This window comes from Odontesthes bonariensis, chromosome 5 (assembly GCF_027942865.1).
Source record: "Odontesthes bonariensis isolate fOdoBon6 chromosome 5, fOdoBon6.hap1, whole genome shotgun sequence".
Classification (NCBI taxonomy): domain Eukaryota; kingdom Metazoa; phylum Chordata; class Actinopteri; order Atheriniformes; family Atherinopsidae; genus Odontesthes; species Odontesthes bonariensis.
The window spans coordinates 28,571,454-28,584,598 of NC_134510.1; the positions used below are offsets into that span (position 1 = coordinate 28,571,454).

The following is a 13,145-nucleotide window of genomic DNA, read 5'->3' on the forward strand; positions in this document are numbered from 1 at the left end:
GGAGTTATTCATCATAGTATGCCCAATGTGGCGAAGCTGTGAACATTTTAAAAGTGCAGTTTTGGTCATCCTAACACAATAATTCCATTTTCTGTAGTATCACATAAACATGCGCATTGTCTACTGGTAGATAACCGCTGTAGCTCAGGGCTAATTTTGTAGTTCTTCAAAGGCAGTTCAAGTTACTCATCTAGTCACTAGTTTGCATTCAAATTGATAAACTTACAATATGTGGTTTAAAACTTTATGATTAAAGCTACAGTAATTAGTTTTTTAGGTTGACCTCGTCAAATAAGGTTCATATTAGCCTTTTTCACACATGCCATATTGACGGATGTCCTTGTTAACCTGGTGCTATTGCCATTTGGTAATAAACACAGAAAAAACAGAGGTGTCTCAGCTCTCTATTAGTATGTGCTTACACACAACAAGCCAGCGTTGCACAATCATCAACTAACTACAGTGTTGTTGATAAGAGCAATGTTGGCTCGTCCTTACACATGAAGGCCGTAACTCCACTCTGTGACTCACTTTTGCTGGAACAAAGCAGCCCATCAACTCCAACCCCTTTCAGCTAGTTAGTATTGGGCTTTTTTTAGGTGGACATATGTGTTACTGGCATGTTAAGTGGTGAATTTAGTTTTAGAGGGTTTACTACATGATGTACATTTTATTTGGTTTACAAATTAAATCAAAGTTTGGCTGTGATGGTTAGCACTGTTGCTAAGCTCTCAGCTGGAACCTCTCTGTGTTTGCATGCTTTCCTTGTGCCAGTGAGGGTTCTTTCCATGTACTCAAGCGTCCTTGCAAAGACCAAAAAATTGCATGTCAGGTTAATTAGTGATTCTCAATTGACCCTAAGGAGCATGGAGTGCGCATGGCTGTGTATTTCTGTATTGGCACTGCGATAGACTGGCCACTTGTCCGGGTGGTACCCTGCTTCTCGTCCTAAGGCAGCTAGCATAAGTTTTAGATTCTCTGCGACCCTGGATTGGATAAAGTGGGTATGGAAAATGAATGAAAGCTAAGACGATTCTTTGTTGTTACTGGCTTCTTTTTCTTCACTGTATTCTTCCGCTTCTTCTGTTATTTGCTGGGTAAAAGCCTAGGATGGGAACTGTGGAGCATGCACTAAATACCTAAGCCAGTCTGAACCACATTGAATGTATCTAGGTGTGTTGGTCTAACTTCAGTACGATTTTTGTAAGATCAACATGTTTACAAGTACTTTACAAACTTTGGTTTTAGTTGGACAAATGCAATAATTTGATATTTTCCAATGCCATGTCACCTCAGTGGTTGTGCAGAGGGGTCAACAAGAAGATCATTGCTTCTTGATATATATATCAAACTTGGTAGGAGAAAGGTAGTAGTTAGAGCAATGATATGCCCCATGGTAAAATCTGAACTTACATATAAAAAGACTAACAATGTTTTTCCATTATATGGAATGGTACAATACTGTAAAGTTTATGGCTTCTTCTCCTTTTTCTGGTTTGGTTTTCCATTTTAAGTAGTATCATATAACTGATAATGATACCTTTCTTTTGGTACTACTTCTGTCAAAGTTCCAAGTGAACCAAGCCAATACAATATGATACGAGGACGAGACAACGCTGTAGCTGCTGGTTCTCTGCTGGAGAGAATCATCACCGCTGGTGTAAACAACAACATCGCTGCAGCAGTGCACAAACATAACCTGTCATACTTTCTTGTTCAAAGAGGTCATTTGGCAGGTAAACAAGCATTTTCTTAGCTAAATCACAGAAAATGAATTTGTATGTATGGATTGCATATTTTGTGAAAGACTAAAGAATAGACAAGCATGTTTTTAACTGTGAGTATGGATGGCTCTGTAAGGATTTTCTTTATTCCCCTGAATGAAGTTGAGATTTGTAGCACTCAGTCATTATGATCCTTCCCAAAACATATTTAAACTCTTCTAAGCCAGTCTAGAGTTCCTTATTTGTAAGTTACTTTGGAAAAAAAGCATCCACTGAATAAGTGTAGTGTAATAAACATAAAAGTGAAGTTGTCTGTCTCGTTTCTGTATCACTACAGCTTGACATATACGGTACTACAATCAGAAACAGCTTATTCCGCTAACATTGAAGGGATACTAAGAGCCGTGCAAGTTTAACTGCACAGTACTGTAACGCCATATATGTCCTATGTATAGGAATTATGAAACAAACTTTTGTTTCGACGATTTTTTTCTTCATTTGTGAGTTCCCATGCCTGTCCACTTTAATTCACTTCAGTGGTTCCTTTGCTTCAAAGGTATTTTGGAGGGAACGGCACCCATGGAAGTGAGGGGCAATGAACATTGGCCTCTAAAGTCAGTCCGCAGGCTTCCTTGAAGTTTGACAGAGAGGTCATAAAAATGGCAGCTAATTGTTCTCCTAGCTTATTGGATAGCATCATTACAGCTCGAGAGTTGTACGTTTCTGAAACTGGAGCAGTCACTCTAGACAATAACAACTACATACACAAGCGCCTCGGCAGGTGCTGTGTAGCAGTCGGCAGAGTGGAGCTATTTTCAGAAACTGAAAAAGTAACACTGGCAATTTATCAAGCTGTTAAAGTGACAACTTTGTGTCTTTCCAATATAAATTGTATTTTACTTGACTGGCTTGCACAGCTTCATTCAGACATTTAGAAAAAAGAACTGTGAGTGAGCAGAAAGAGGATGAAGAGTGTTTTCTGCGCTCTGCAACAGTATCATGGATGGACTTTAAAAAACATTTTGTCATTGTAGCTTTAATGTCCACAATGAGCTTCTAAAAGTGTAATTACTGATTGATTTTGACATCAGTCTCATCACTCATTATTATTTGAAAGCTAAACCTACTTCCTGTTTTGTACTGTCGAGCACACTAATATACAGGATGTTAAGTTATTTTTTTTTTTCATTCCTATCTACTCACATGCTAAGAAGTTATCTGCCGGATGTGCATGTGTATATGTAAAAAAAGCATATAAAAACATTTAAAAACAAATGGAGAAAATATTGAGGTCAGATCTCTTATTGCTGTGAAAATGCTTTTAAAACCTCTTCTTCACCTTGTGTTATCTGAACCTAAATCCACCACATTCAATCCAAGCTTGTTCCCCGTTGCAAGTAACGCAGAAATGTTCTTAGGTCCCACTTGGTAAAGCCCTGATTACACTCCAAGACAAATGCAGAATGCACCTATGTGCATTTCTGAGGTATACCCTCATACAAACATTCCACATATAGAGTAGGAATGTTTTGACAACAAGAGCATTCCCTATTTGGAAAAATATGAAAAAAAGAGAGAACAACCGCATAGAAAAGTCTGCTTTCAAGATGTATCGCCCAACACATAAATTCATTGCAACGAAAACTAATATACTAGTTAGATCAAATTTGATCAAAGGGGCCAGATTTGTTTAACATGTAATTTCCTATTGGTCTAATTGGATGAACATGGATATAAAATTAATTTCTCAGTTATGAACCCATTGGCTGGGTCTCTCTACATGTCATGTCATGGCTTCGCATTGAAAAAAAAAAAAATGACAAGACATGATTTCACCAAAGAGAAAAAAGAAAATGTGTGACCCACCAGATATAAGTAGAAACATGGTTGTAGTATTTTTCAGAGAGTATAGATTGAGCCGCGGTAGCATGAAACAGAGCAACAGTGGTTATCTTTAGTGTGGTTACACTTCTTGCACAATCCAGCTCTGAAAAACAGGCAAATGCTTTAGACATGGCACAAGGGTTGCCAAAAAAGTTGCCGGAGAGATACATGACATAAGCATCAACTCTATAAAACTGTATTATCTAGTGGTTACATGTAAAGTGGGAGTGGAAGCTTCAGCATTTTGTCAACTGTGCACATTATAGTTATTCTGGCCTGCAGGTTGACATTGGCCATGTTTCATCTCCAGAAACCGAAACAGCTGATCAGTCATGCGAGTTAAATGTGTGCTACAGACTTTGTTTGGAAAGTTCCAATCTCCCAGTAAAGACATTCATTTCTTTCTTTAGAAAGAGTAAATAAAATTCAACTAAAGGGCGGTTGAAACTTTTATTGCAAAATTGAAAGCATTACTTTATCTCGATGCCTCTTTCCACTTTCTCTAATGGGATATTTCAAATTGCTCCTTGAAAAGGATAATTTGGGCAATTGCTCAGGCACAAACGGATTCACTCAGAATCTGTGAGTTTAAAACAAGTGTTAGCGCGATTCTTTTATTGGAAGCCCAAGAACAAGCTGGAGAAGTCTTAAGTTAAACAAAGTATTTATTGGTGGTCACAAGTCAAGTAGCAGCGCTGGACTCGGAGAGACAGAGTTCTCGCATGAAATCCGTCCGACCAAGCCCCGATATCCGGAAACATTTCATATTTATGTTCACCTTTATCTCACAGAGGTTGTAACTACACTTGACAACGTATCATTGAACATTTACTAGTGATGTGAGCAGGCCATCCACCGTCTTTGTCATGTTCTTTGGATGTGATAAGCGATGTGTGTGTGAGTGTTGTTTCAGGCGTGCATCTACTGTACCAGACCTATCTGTCCTAATAGAGACGCTTTATCTGACCCAGTTATTTTATCCCGCTACGTCATCTTAAAGTCTTGGACATACATTGCGTTTGTATGAGCAGAGTGTACACGTACAAACTAGGAACATAGATTATTTAGTGAACTACAGAATATGAATACATAAAGTCTAAGAATAAAGCCAATTTATAACACAAGCAAAACAATGCAAGTAATCCATAAACCTGAGTCAGGCTGAATGTTGGGTGAACTCATCCTGCAAACAAAACATTTTTATTGCATGCTTCACTGTGTGGCACAGGGGTGTGTCTTAGCCTTACAGCCTATTGCTCCTATAAACTCAGTCACATGAGCGCACTCATGTGCTCGTTCTCGCTGACGTGCAGTCATACACTCACGCTTTCACATAAGGATAGAAGTCAATAAATGGCCTCAGGCAAAATATGGGAAAGGTCTTCCCCCAGCCAATGATCACAGCTGGAGATGTGGATAAATAGGCAAGGCAAGGCAAGGCATCTTTATTTATATAGCGCATTTCATACCACAGGCAACTCAATGCGCTCAATGTGTAAATATGTTCTGGAAAAAAGAAAGAAAGATAATAAACAGGATGCAAAGGGTAAGACAATATTGAATCTCCCATAGAAGTGCAACAATGCAAGGTGGAATGGATGCATAATTACATTGCACATATTCTGCCACGATCACGACTAATTGGGATTTCATGCAAATATCCTGGATTTAAACAGATGTGGTGATGTGATTGTTGAGCTTCAGATGCAAAGCACACCATTAGAACAATTGGCCCTGGGATGAAAATAATGGCAGTTTTAATGAATTTTAAAGTGCATCATTGTTTATTGTCACAAGCTTCCGCAGCCTTGCACACACTTGCTGGAATATCAGTCACAGCACAGCAGAAACTTGTGTTGATTCTGTGTTTTGTTTGCACAGACTGGCTGGGTGAGTTTCTCAGTCTCCACACCTGGGAGTGGCTTATTAACATTAGTTGCCGGACAATGTCACACAATGACAAAAGCTTGCCGGTGGTTGCCCATTTATAGACAAATCCCCTCGACAATAGATGAGCTTGCTCCCCCCAAAGTGGCTCCATTCATTTGCAACTGCAGGCAATAGGCTGTTGTTCTGAAGTGGGCAATCAAGACACAAGTGCATCTGATGTGCAAACAATCTCACACGCAGAAACACACACGTGCAGGCCTCCACAGTCACGTAAAACACGTAAATGAGCCGAGGGAACATCCGTGTACATCTGTAGCTCCACTGCTGCCTGCAGTCTGAGTGGCTCAGAATAGCACAGAGGCTACATTCCTTTGCCCTCCCTCCACTGCCTCGACGAGGCCAACACACAGCAGACTGGTGGGTCACATGTACCAACAGTGATCTCAGTGATCTTGAGGATGAAGTTCACACAGCAGAGCAACAATCTCACAACAAATACACGTGTAATAAGGAAGTAAGTGGCTGTAGACAAGTTAGCAACACATTCTTTTTACACCGGTGTATTACTGACAGACAGCAGGAATACATGTATAAACTTAAAACTATCTATCTATCTATCTATCTATCTATCTATCTATCTATTTATCCATAGAATATACCTATCTATGTATCTATAGAATCTCTCTATAGTAAAAACAGTAGCAGTGACTTATGTATACAAACAATAATCTTTCAAAAAGAAACAGTGGGGAGGAGGATATTTAAATTGGCTTCTGTGTCACAACTCTCCAATGGCCTCTTTTTTCTCTACGCCCATGCACAATTATATTAAGTAGGGCCAATAGGAACAAAGAAGAGGCAGGACCGAGGCTCCACCTCTCCCTGACTGCCTTCCTCTGAGCTTTTTAGATGTACATAATCCCTGAGTTGACCCAGAAAATAGGCAGTCGTTTCAAGATCTGATGCGGCAGTCTTTGTGCACACCGTCCCCGCTTGAGCATGAAGCGTAACCCTGAGGAATACACACTGTAATTCAGAGGAGCTTCGCCTCGGAAAGGAAAACTGTTTGAGAAGACGGAGCCCAGGCAAAGTCGCGCAACTTTGTGAATACGTAGCGGATCGGGTGAGCGATTTTTATCGGATTATTTGTTGGAGAAACTGGGGTTTTGCTGTGTGGTGGTCTCGGGGGCTCCTGCTGCCGCTCCATTGTTTGCATGCTCTTGTTTCAAAGTCGAGATGAATAAAATGGATAATACAGCGCTACAGACTGAGGGCAATGGTCGAATAAACGTTTAAATAAATTAAAACTGTAGGCGGAGAAAAGCAGAAGCCTGCGTTTCGTTGCCTTGTTCGAAATGTGGTGATTCAGCTGTTGGGGAAGATGTTGCATGATGTCAATGTTCTTTGTTGCAACAATACGTGCAAAAAATGTTACAGATATTTCTACCTCAGCTTGTCATGCAACGTCGGTGGGATTTCAGCAGTTCTTTGCGAGATGGGCGCATTTTCCCTCTGTTTAGTCATCTCATTGTGATTGAATTAACGAGCTGAAAAAAATGTACCCAAACAATGTATGTTAACCTGTAATTTCAACCTGGGCGTTCTTACGTTGGCACAAAGAGGGGTGGGTTTGGGAAGACTAAACACACCAGTGAGGTTTTTCAGTGTTCGTCAGCAGGTAAAATAACCTTGCAGATGTTTTGTTCCGGAAGCGATTTTTGGTGGTTTGACTTGAGGAAGGATAGTAACATTACAAAGAAACTTGAGCCTTTTTTTCTCTCCATATTAATGGAGGTGCTAAACGTGGTCACTGGAATAAATTGTCTGAGTGAAATTTGGCTTTAATGACCGCCATGTAAAATCTCCTGACAGCATGAACATAATATTGACCAGCCTTACCAGTTGAAATTCGATTAAAATAGATAGTTTTAATGACACGTTAGTGGTAACCCTGCTATAACTCATGTTCACTACCAAACAGTCTGCTCCTAAAATTGACTTAACAGTGTCTCCTTTCTGCCTGTACACAGGAGACATGGCAGATCATCTGATGATGCCCATGAATCACAGCTCAGCGGGCGCCAGTCTCCACGGTTACAGGATGGGCATGAACGGTGGCCTGCAGGCAGGTCACCAGCAGCATGCCAACCAGCAGGGCATGCGAGCGCTGCCCAATGGCCAGATGATGCACTATGGAGGCGCCCAGGCCAACATGGAGACCGCCATGAGGCAACGGCAGGGCATGGTGGGCGGATCCATGAATGGACAGCTGAACGGGGCTCAGATGGGTCACCACCAGATGACCTCCGGTAACATGATGTATAATGGGCAGTCTCAGCAGCAGCAACATCACCCTCAGCAGCAGCATCACATGCATCCACAGCAGCACCAACAACAAGCCCAGCACCCACAGCAGCAGCAGCAGCAGCAGCAGCAGCAGCAGCAGTTCATGAACGGAGGGTTAACATCGCAGCAACTCATGGCCAGCATGCACCTGCAGAAACTCAACACCCAGTATCATGGGCATCCATTGGGTCCTATGGGTGGGAACCACATGGGGCCCACGACCCAGTATCGCATGAACCCAGCTCAGCTGGCTAGCATGCAGCACATGGCCGGGCCCGCGCTGGCCCTTAACGGCATGGATGCGGATATGATCGATGAGGATGTCCTGACGTCACTGGTCATGGAACTAGGCTTGGATCGGGTCCAGGAGCTGCCAGAACTCTTCCTTGGCCAGAATGAGTTTGACTTCATCTCAGACTTTGTTAACAAACAGCAGCCAAGCACCGTTAGTTGCTGAAAGGACCATATTTGCTCAGAGGCACAAATGGAGACAGATGAGTGAGAATTGTCCAGGACGGATGAAAGAGAGCTCATGTCTTCGATTTTCATCTTATGAGTTCTGTACAACTGAACTGAAGTTGCAGTGCAGGGTGCACTGAAGAGAACTCTGGATATCCACTGCGAGCGCACAACGTTTGAGTCTCATGTGTTTGTTCGTGGCCGGAGGCTGGCTGGCTTCCTCTTCTCGTATTTCCTGGTCATGAATGTAATAAAGAAATGCTGAAATTCTTAAAAGCCACTCTGAACAATTCTATGACACTATGTAGCCTCAAGACTGGACTCCATGACAGCTTACCAGTAAAAAGGTGTATTTATTTATTGCTTATCTGAGAAAACTGCTATAAAGATAAACCACCTTTCTCTGTTTTGGGATCAAAGTGGTTTTTATTATCTTTTTCTGAGAGTAGGTTTGGGGAGGAATATTAGATTTAAAATTTCTGCTCATGATTTTTCACCCATTTTGTTTGGCTTGGTATTGAAATAAGCTCAGATGACAATATCATCCAAAAGGAGCATGAATTTATTATTTTCTTTTATCAAACAGAAATACAGTGTTGTCTCGTTTGAATGGGGTGTCATCCAGACTTTAAAAATGGTTCACTTTTGGTAAAGTGCTGCCTTTTTTAGATGTTCTCAAAAAAAAAATCAACTGCTTGTTCTGTATGAAGCTGTATAACTCCAACATGTCCACACTGTTGTGTTCTATTGGAGATGTAGAACCGCCTTAATCACACAGATTTTTATTTATTGTTTGTTTATATAGTTCCCTTTTTTGTGGTCAAGATGGGGGGATGGTCTTTGTGAAAGGGGTTTTGAGGATCAATAAAAATGGCCTGGATTGAAGTGTGGCCTGCTTTTCCATTCATTGCATAGCTCTTCCCTTTGGCAGTGAAGAGCTAGCTAAGTGCTTAGGTTAACCTGTGGGTGAATGGAAACCTCAGCTTTCTTTCAAGCCTGGGATGGGAATGTTTGGACATATTTAATATTTATGGTTTATTGAGAGGGATATACACTTTAGATCTGGTGGGTTTACCATTATAATTGCTAAACACTTGGTGCAACTGTAATGTGTGAATGAAATATGATGATTACATATCTGCTGGTTATATTTATATAATATATTTTCAGTTAAGCCTTGCAAAAAAACAACATTCTGACTGATGCTGGTTTCTTTTCTAAACCACAACCTGTTGTTTATGTGCTATAATTAAAGGGGGGCAGATGGTGAGATAATGATGAAAAATGCTTACCTTCGTGGGGTTTAACTGACTAACCTTCCCTGAGACAAAGACCATGATGCCATATCCCAGCTCATACAGGGAACAGTAAAAAACGGACTGTTTTGTTGTAAGCAGTGACTGAAAAAATGACTTGCAAAACAGCCCTGTGCTGCTGCCAGTTGGAGGAGTGAAGCCATTCTCCTAATATGATTGTATTCATTATGAAATGAGGGTAAAGGGATTCTCTGAGGAGGCAGGGTTTGTTCAATTGTTTTGTGCCTTCAGGCTGTGAAAATGCTTGATTGGGGTCATGTTGGGAATGTCATCCCCGCATTTAGCTTTCTACACCCTCAACAAAGGTATCTTTAGTGACATTGTGAGTAACAAGGGGAAAATGAGACAGCTGATGTAAAAATAATGTTAGCTGATTGCTCAGTTTTGAAGTCAGCTCAGCTCTTGAAGCGGCCCCATCGGCTCATTTGTCCACTTGTGTTGATGGCTGATGTGCTTAGTTTGAAACATGAAGATCCAGATTGAATCATATACATATAGATTTTTTTTTTTTTTTTCAAATACCTAAGACTAGCTTAAGGTGCATGTGCAGATTTCCTTGGCTTGAGGCTGACAAGAGAATGGCTCAAAAGTAGGCCAACAGCTTTGGCACACGCTTTAGTGACGGTTGCAGGTCCTTTGCTCTGTGCCAATCTGTTGAGATGGTCTTTTGGTGTGTGGCACATGGGCCATGTTGGCACACAGTCAGAACTCTCACAGTCTCCTCATATATCTCATAATTGTATGCTGCACTTTGAGCTCCTTGTGTTGCCCCAATCAAATGTAGAGGTTTTGTACCTTGATTGTGACAATGAATGGCCAACTACGCCAAACAACCGTGTTTGCTCTCCCAATCCCTTATTATGACTGCCGCCTGCCTCACAGAGGCCAGTCTAGACGCACGCTAAGCAGGGTGGGACACTGAGACGTTTACAGTTACTTCTGGTTTTCTTGCTCACTTGTTTTCAGCCCACCCACAGCAACCGCTCAACACAACACTGTGTCTTCCTGTGGCAGCTTGCTGCTTTCTCTATATAAGTCAGACACCAAAAGCCACATTCTCAGACAGACAAACTGAAAGAGACAAAAGATAAGGGGGCGAGAAAATGTGAGGATCTCCTTTGTCAACTATTAGAAATTAGCTGGAGGGATTTTCAAACTCTTCACTCTTGGGGATTTCTTCGCTGGGTTTTCCCACTGCACTTATATGATTCCATTGAAAACCCTTCAATAGACATCACATGCTAAATGCAATCCACCATACATTCCTCTCTCCAGTTCTAGATTTGTACATTTACAGCACGAGTAGTATCTCGTTCTCTCTTTCCAGGCTCTGGTCCAGCTGGTGCCAAGCCTGAGCTCATGTTAATCTCTGGTCTCAGCGCCAATGACGGATAGGTGGTCATTTGCTGTTGTCACGCATGGCCAGGTCTTCACATTCACCGACACACACACACACACACACACACACACACACACTCACACACAGAATCCGCACACAACCTGATCAAACAAGCTAGCTGGGACACCTCTGTATCAGTGTGGAGCCAGGCAGGAAGATAAAAGATTTATGTCTCATCTTTGCTCATTGTGATCCTTATACCTTCACACCTGCAGTGTGTTGGTAGATTTCAGTGCTTCCAACGATGGTGGAAATGAGCGGTGCAGGACCGTTTAGATAATGTAAATGGGTTTTGTGATCTTGAAACAGTATGACTAAAGTAAATAGTACCTCTCATTTCATTCTCAACTGTGAAGCAAGAGTGAAGTATGCAATGACAGAAGCAGAATGAGAAGAAAACGTTGAGTTTCTTAGATAAAAGGATGAGAGATTTACTGTCACCAAGGGGAATGTTTCTGTATGTGTGTGAATGCAATGTGAAGAGGGCGCATGTTTGAGCTCGCCTGCTTCAACAAGGGAGTTTGGAGGCTTTTTGGCGTGCTTTGTGTTAACCTTGTGTGTGTTTTTTTTTTTTTTTTTTTTGTTGGCCGAGGGTAAATAAACAGCAGCTCCCTCAGGGCAGGGTTCATACAGTGGACATATTGCTTAAGCTGAACTTCCTGATTTTCTAGCTGAACAGTCACCTTGTGTCTCCGCTTGACATGTGGTCTCATCGGACACTTCCCTTCCCTCCCCTGCTTTAAGGTTCCACATATAAAGCTCTGCATCTTCTTCACAACAGAATCCCTCTGCTTTAATCATAACTTTGTTTCCACATAGTTGAGCTTGGCCTGTGGAGCGTTTTAGTTTTCCAAACAAGATCTGAAAGGGAGGCTTCTAAATGCAGCTGTGTACCTTGTTCCTGCAGCCTCCAGAGGTAAGCGGCTCATTCTGGCATGTCAGGGCAGGTGACATAGAGGTTGCCTAGTGACTACCAACTCCTCCTACACCCCCCCTTCTCTCCCAAATCTGGGATTGAGTGGTTTGCCAACTCTTTGAAGTCAAAGGTAGGGGGTGTAAATAATTTATTTTCCTGCACACAGCTGACACTTCTCAGTCAGGCTGGCTCAAACACATGATGTTGTCTCAACAATGTTAAAGGTGTTAAATATTAAAGGGTTGTGTGATTTGCAAGGTTGACCCAAACTGAGCAGAGATACAGCTTCACAACAGTGACAGAAAACTAACGCTCAGGTCAAGCTGGTGCAGACATGGGCTAAATTTGTACTTTTTTGCTTTGTATGCTTTTCATCTGCACATGTTTTATGTTAGGAGAGGGTTGTAATTTTGTAATTCAAACTATTTCAGCCACTGAAATAATCTTAGATCACCTTTTGCAGTCAAGTGTGATATTCCGAGGAGGACCGAAATGAGTCATTATTTAACAGGGTTGACAGAACAACAGCACTTAATGATCAATTTTACACAGCCTGGAAAAAAAAAAAAAAGCATCTTAAATAATAGTGTTACCCTTTTGGCTTAAAAAGCTACATTCCAGTTGACAGATTCAGCTCCACAGTGCATTAAGCGCTACACTGTAATAACCAGAACACCTCTGTCGAAGCAGAGCTGAAACAATTTTCTTCTCAAAGGTGCCTTTTGTTACAGTTTTATCAGTGGGTAGCAGGGAAGTTTACATTGTTGTGTCATCTCCAGCACTTTTGCTCAATTTTATTTGACCTGTTTAACGCCAGCTGGGAAATTATTTGGGCCAACCCTGGGGAGTTAGATTCATAGGTTAGAAAAAGAAGGGAACAGTATTAGCACAGTTTATGTTCTGTACACAGTGTCTTTGTGAGCAGGGCTTTAAGCCTGTGTGCTAATCTGGTGGTGACAGCGACAAGCACATGCTACCAAAGACCATGTAACAGGCTACAGGTGGGGGGGTGGAGTTAGTGCAGCTGAGCAGTTCTTTTTAGGCTTGTCAACTGTTATCCTACAGGTGGAACCTCAATATATTGTAACATCAGTGGGTTGCTTACAAGAAGAAAACAGAATGTGTATTTTGCTTTCTTGACACAATGCTAGTTAATGCCAATCAACACTGCATTGATGTGTGTTCACTTATATATCTGGGCTTTCTTTGTT

General features: G+C 41.6%; 1 protein-coding gene across 1 annotated transcript; it reads left to right on the forward strand.

Moving 5' to 3' along the window:
* The first annotated feature begins 6,401 nt into the window (after positions 1–6,401).
* Positions 6,402–9,188, forward strand: cited4b (Cbp/p300-interacting transactivator, with Glu/Asp-rich carboxy-terminal domain, 4b). Its single transcript, XM_075465981.1, has 2 exons — positions 6,402–6,621; positions 7,529–9,188. Exon 2 carries the CDS (start codon positions 7,534–7,536, stop codon positions 8,299–8,301), a length of 768 nt encoding a protein of 255 aa, XP_075322096.1. The 5' UTR covers positions 6,402–6,621; positions 7,529–7,533; the 3' UTR covers positions 8,302–9,188.
* Positions 9,189–13,145: the final 3,957 nt, after the last annotated feature.

Coding starts and splice junctions, on each gene's coding strand:
- cited4b (XM_075465981.1), top strand. CDS start 7,534: ATGGCAGATCATCTGATGATGCCCATGAATCACAGCTCAGCGGGCGCC.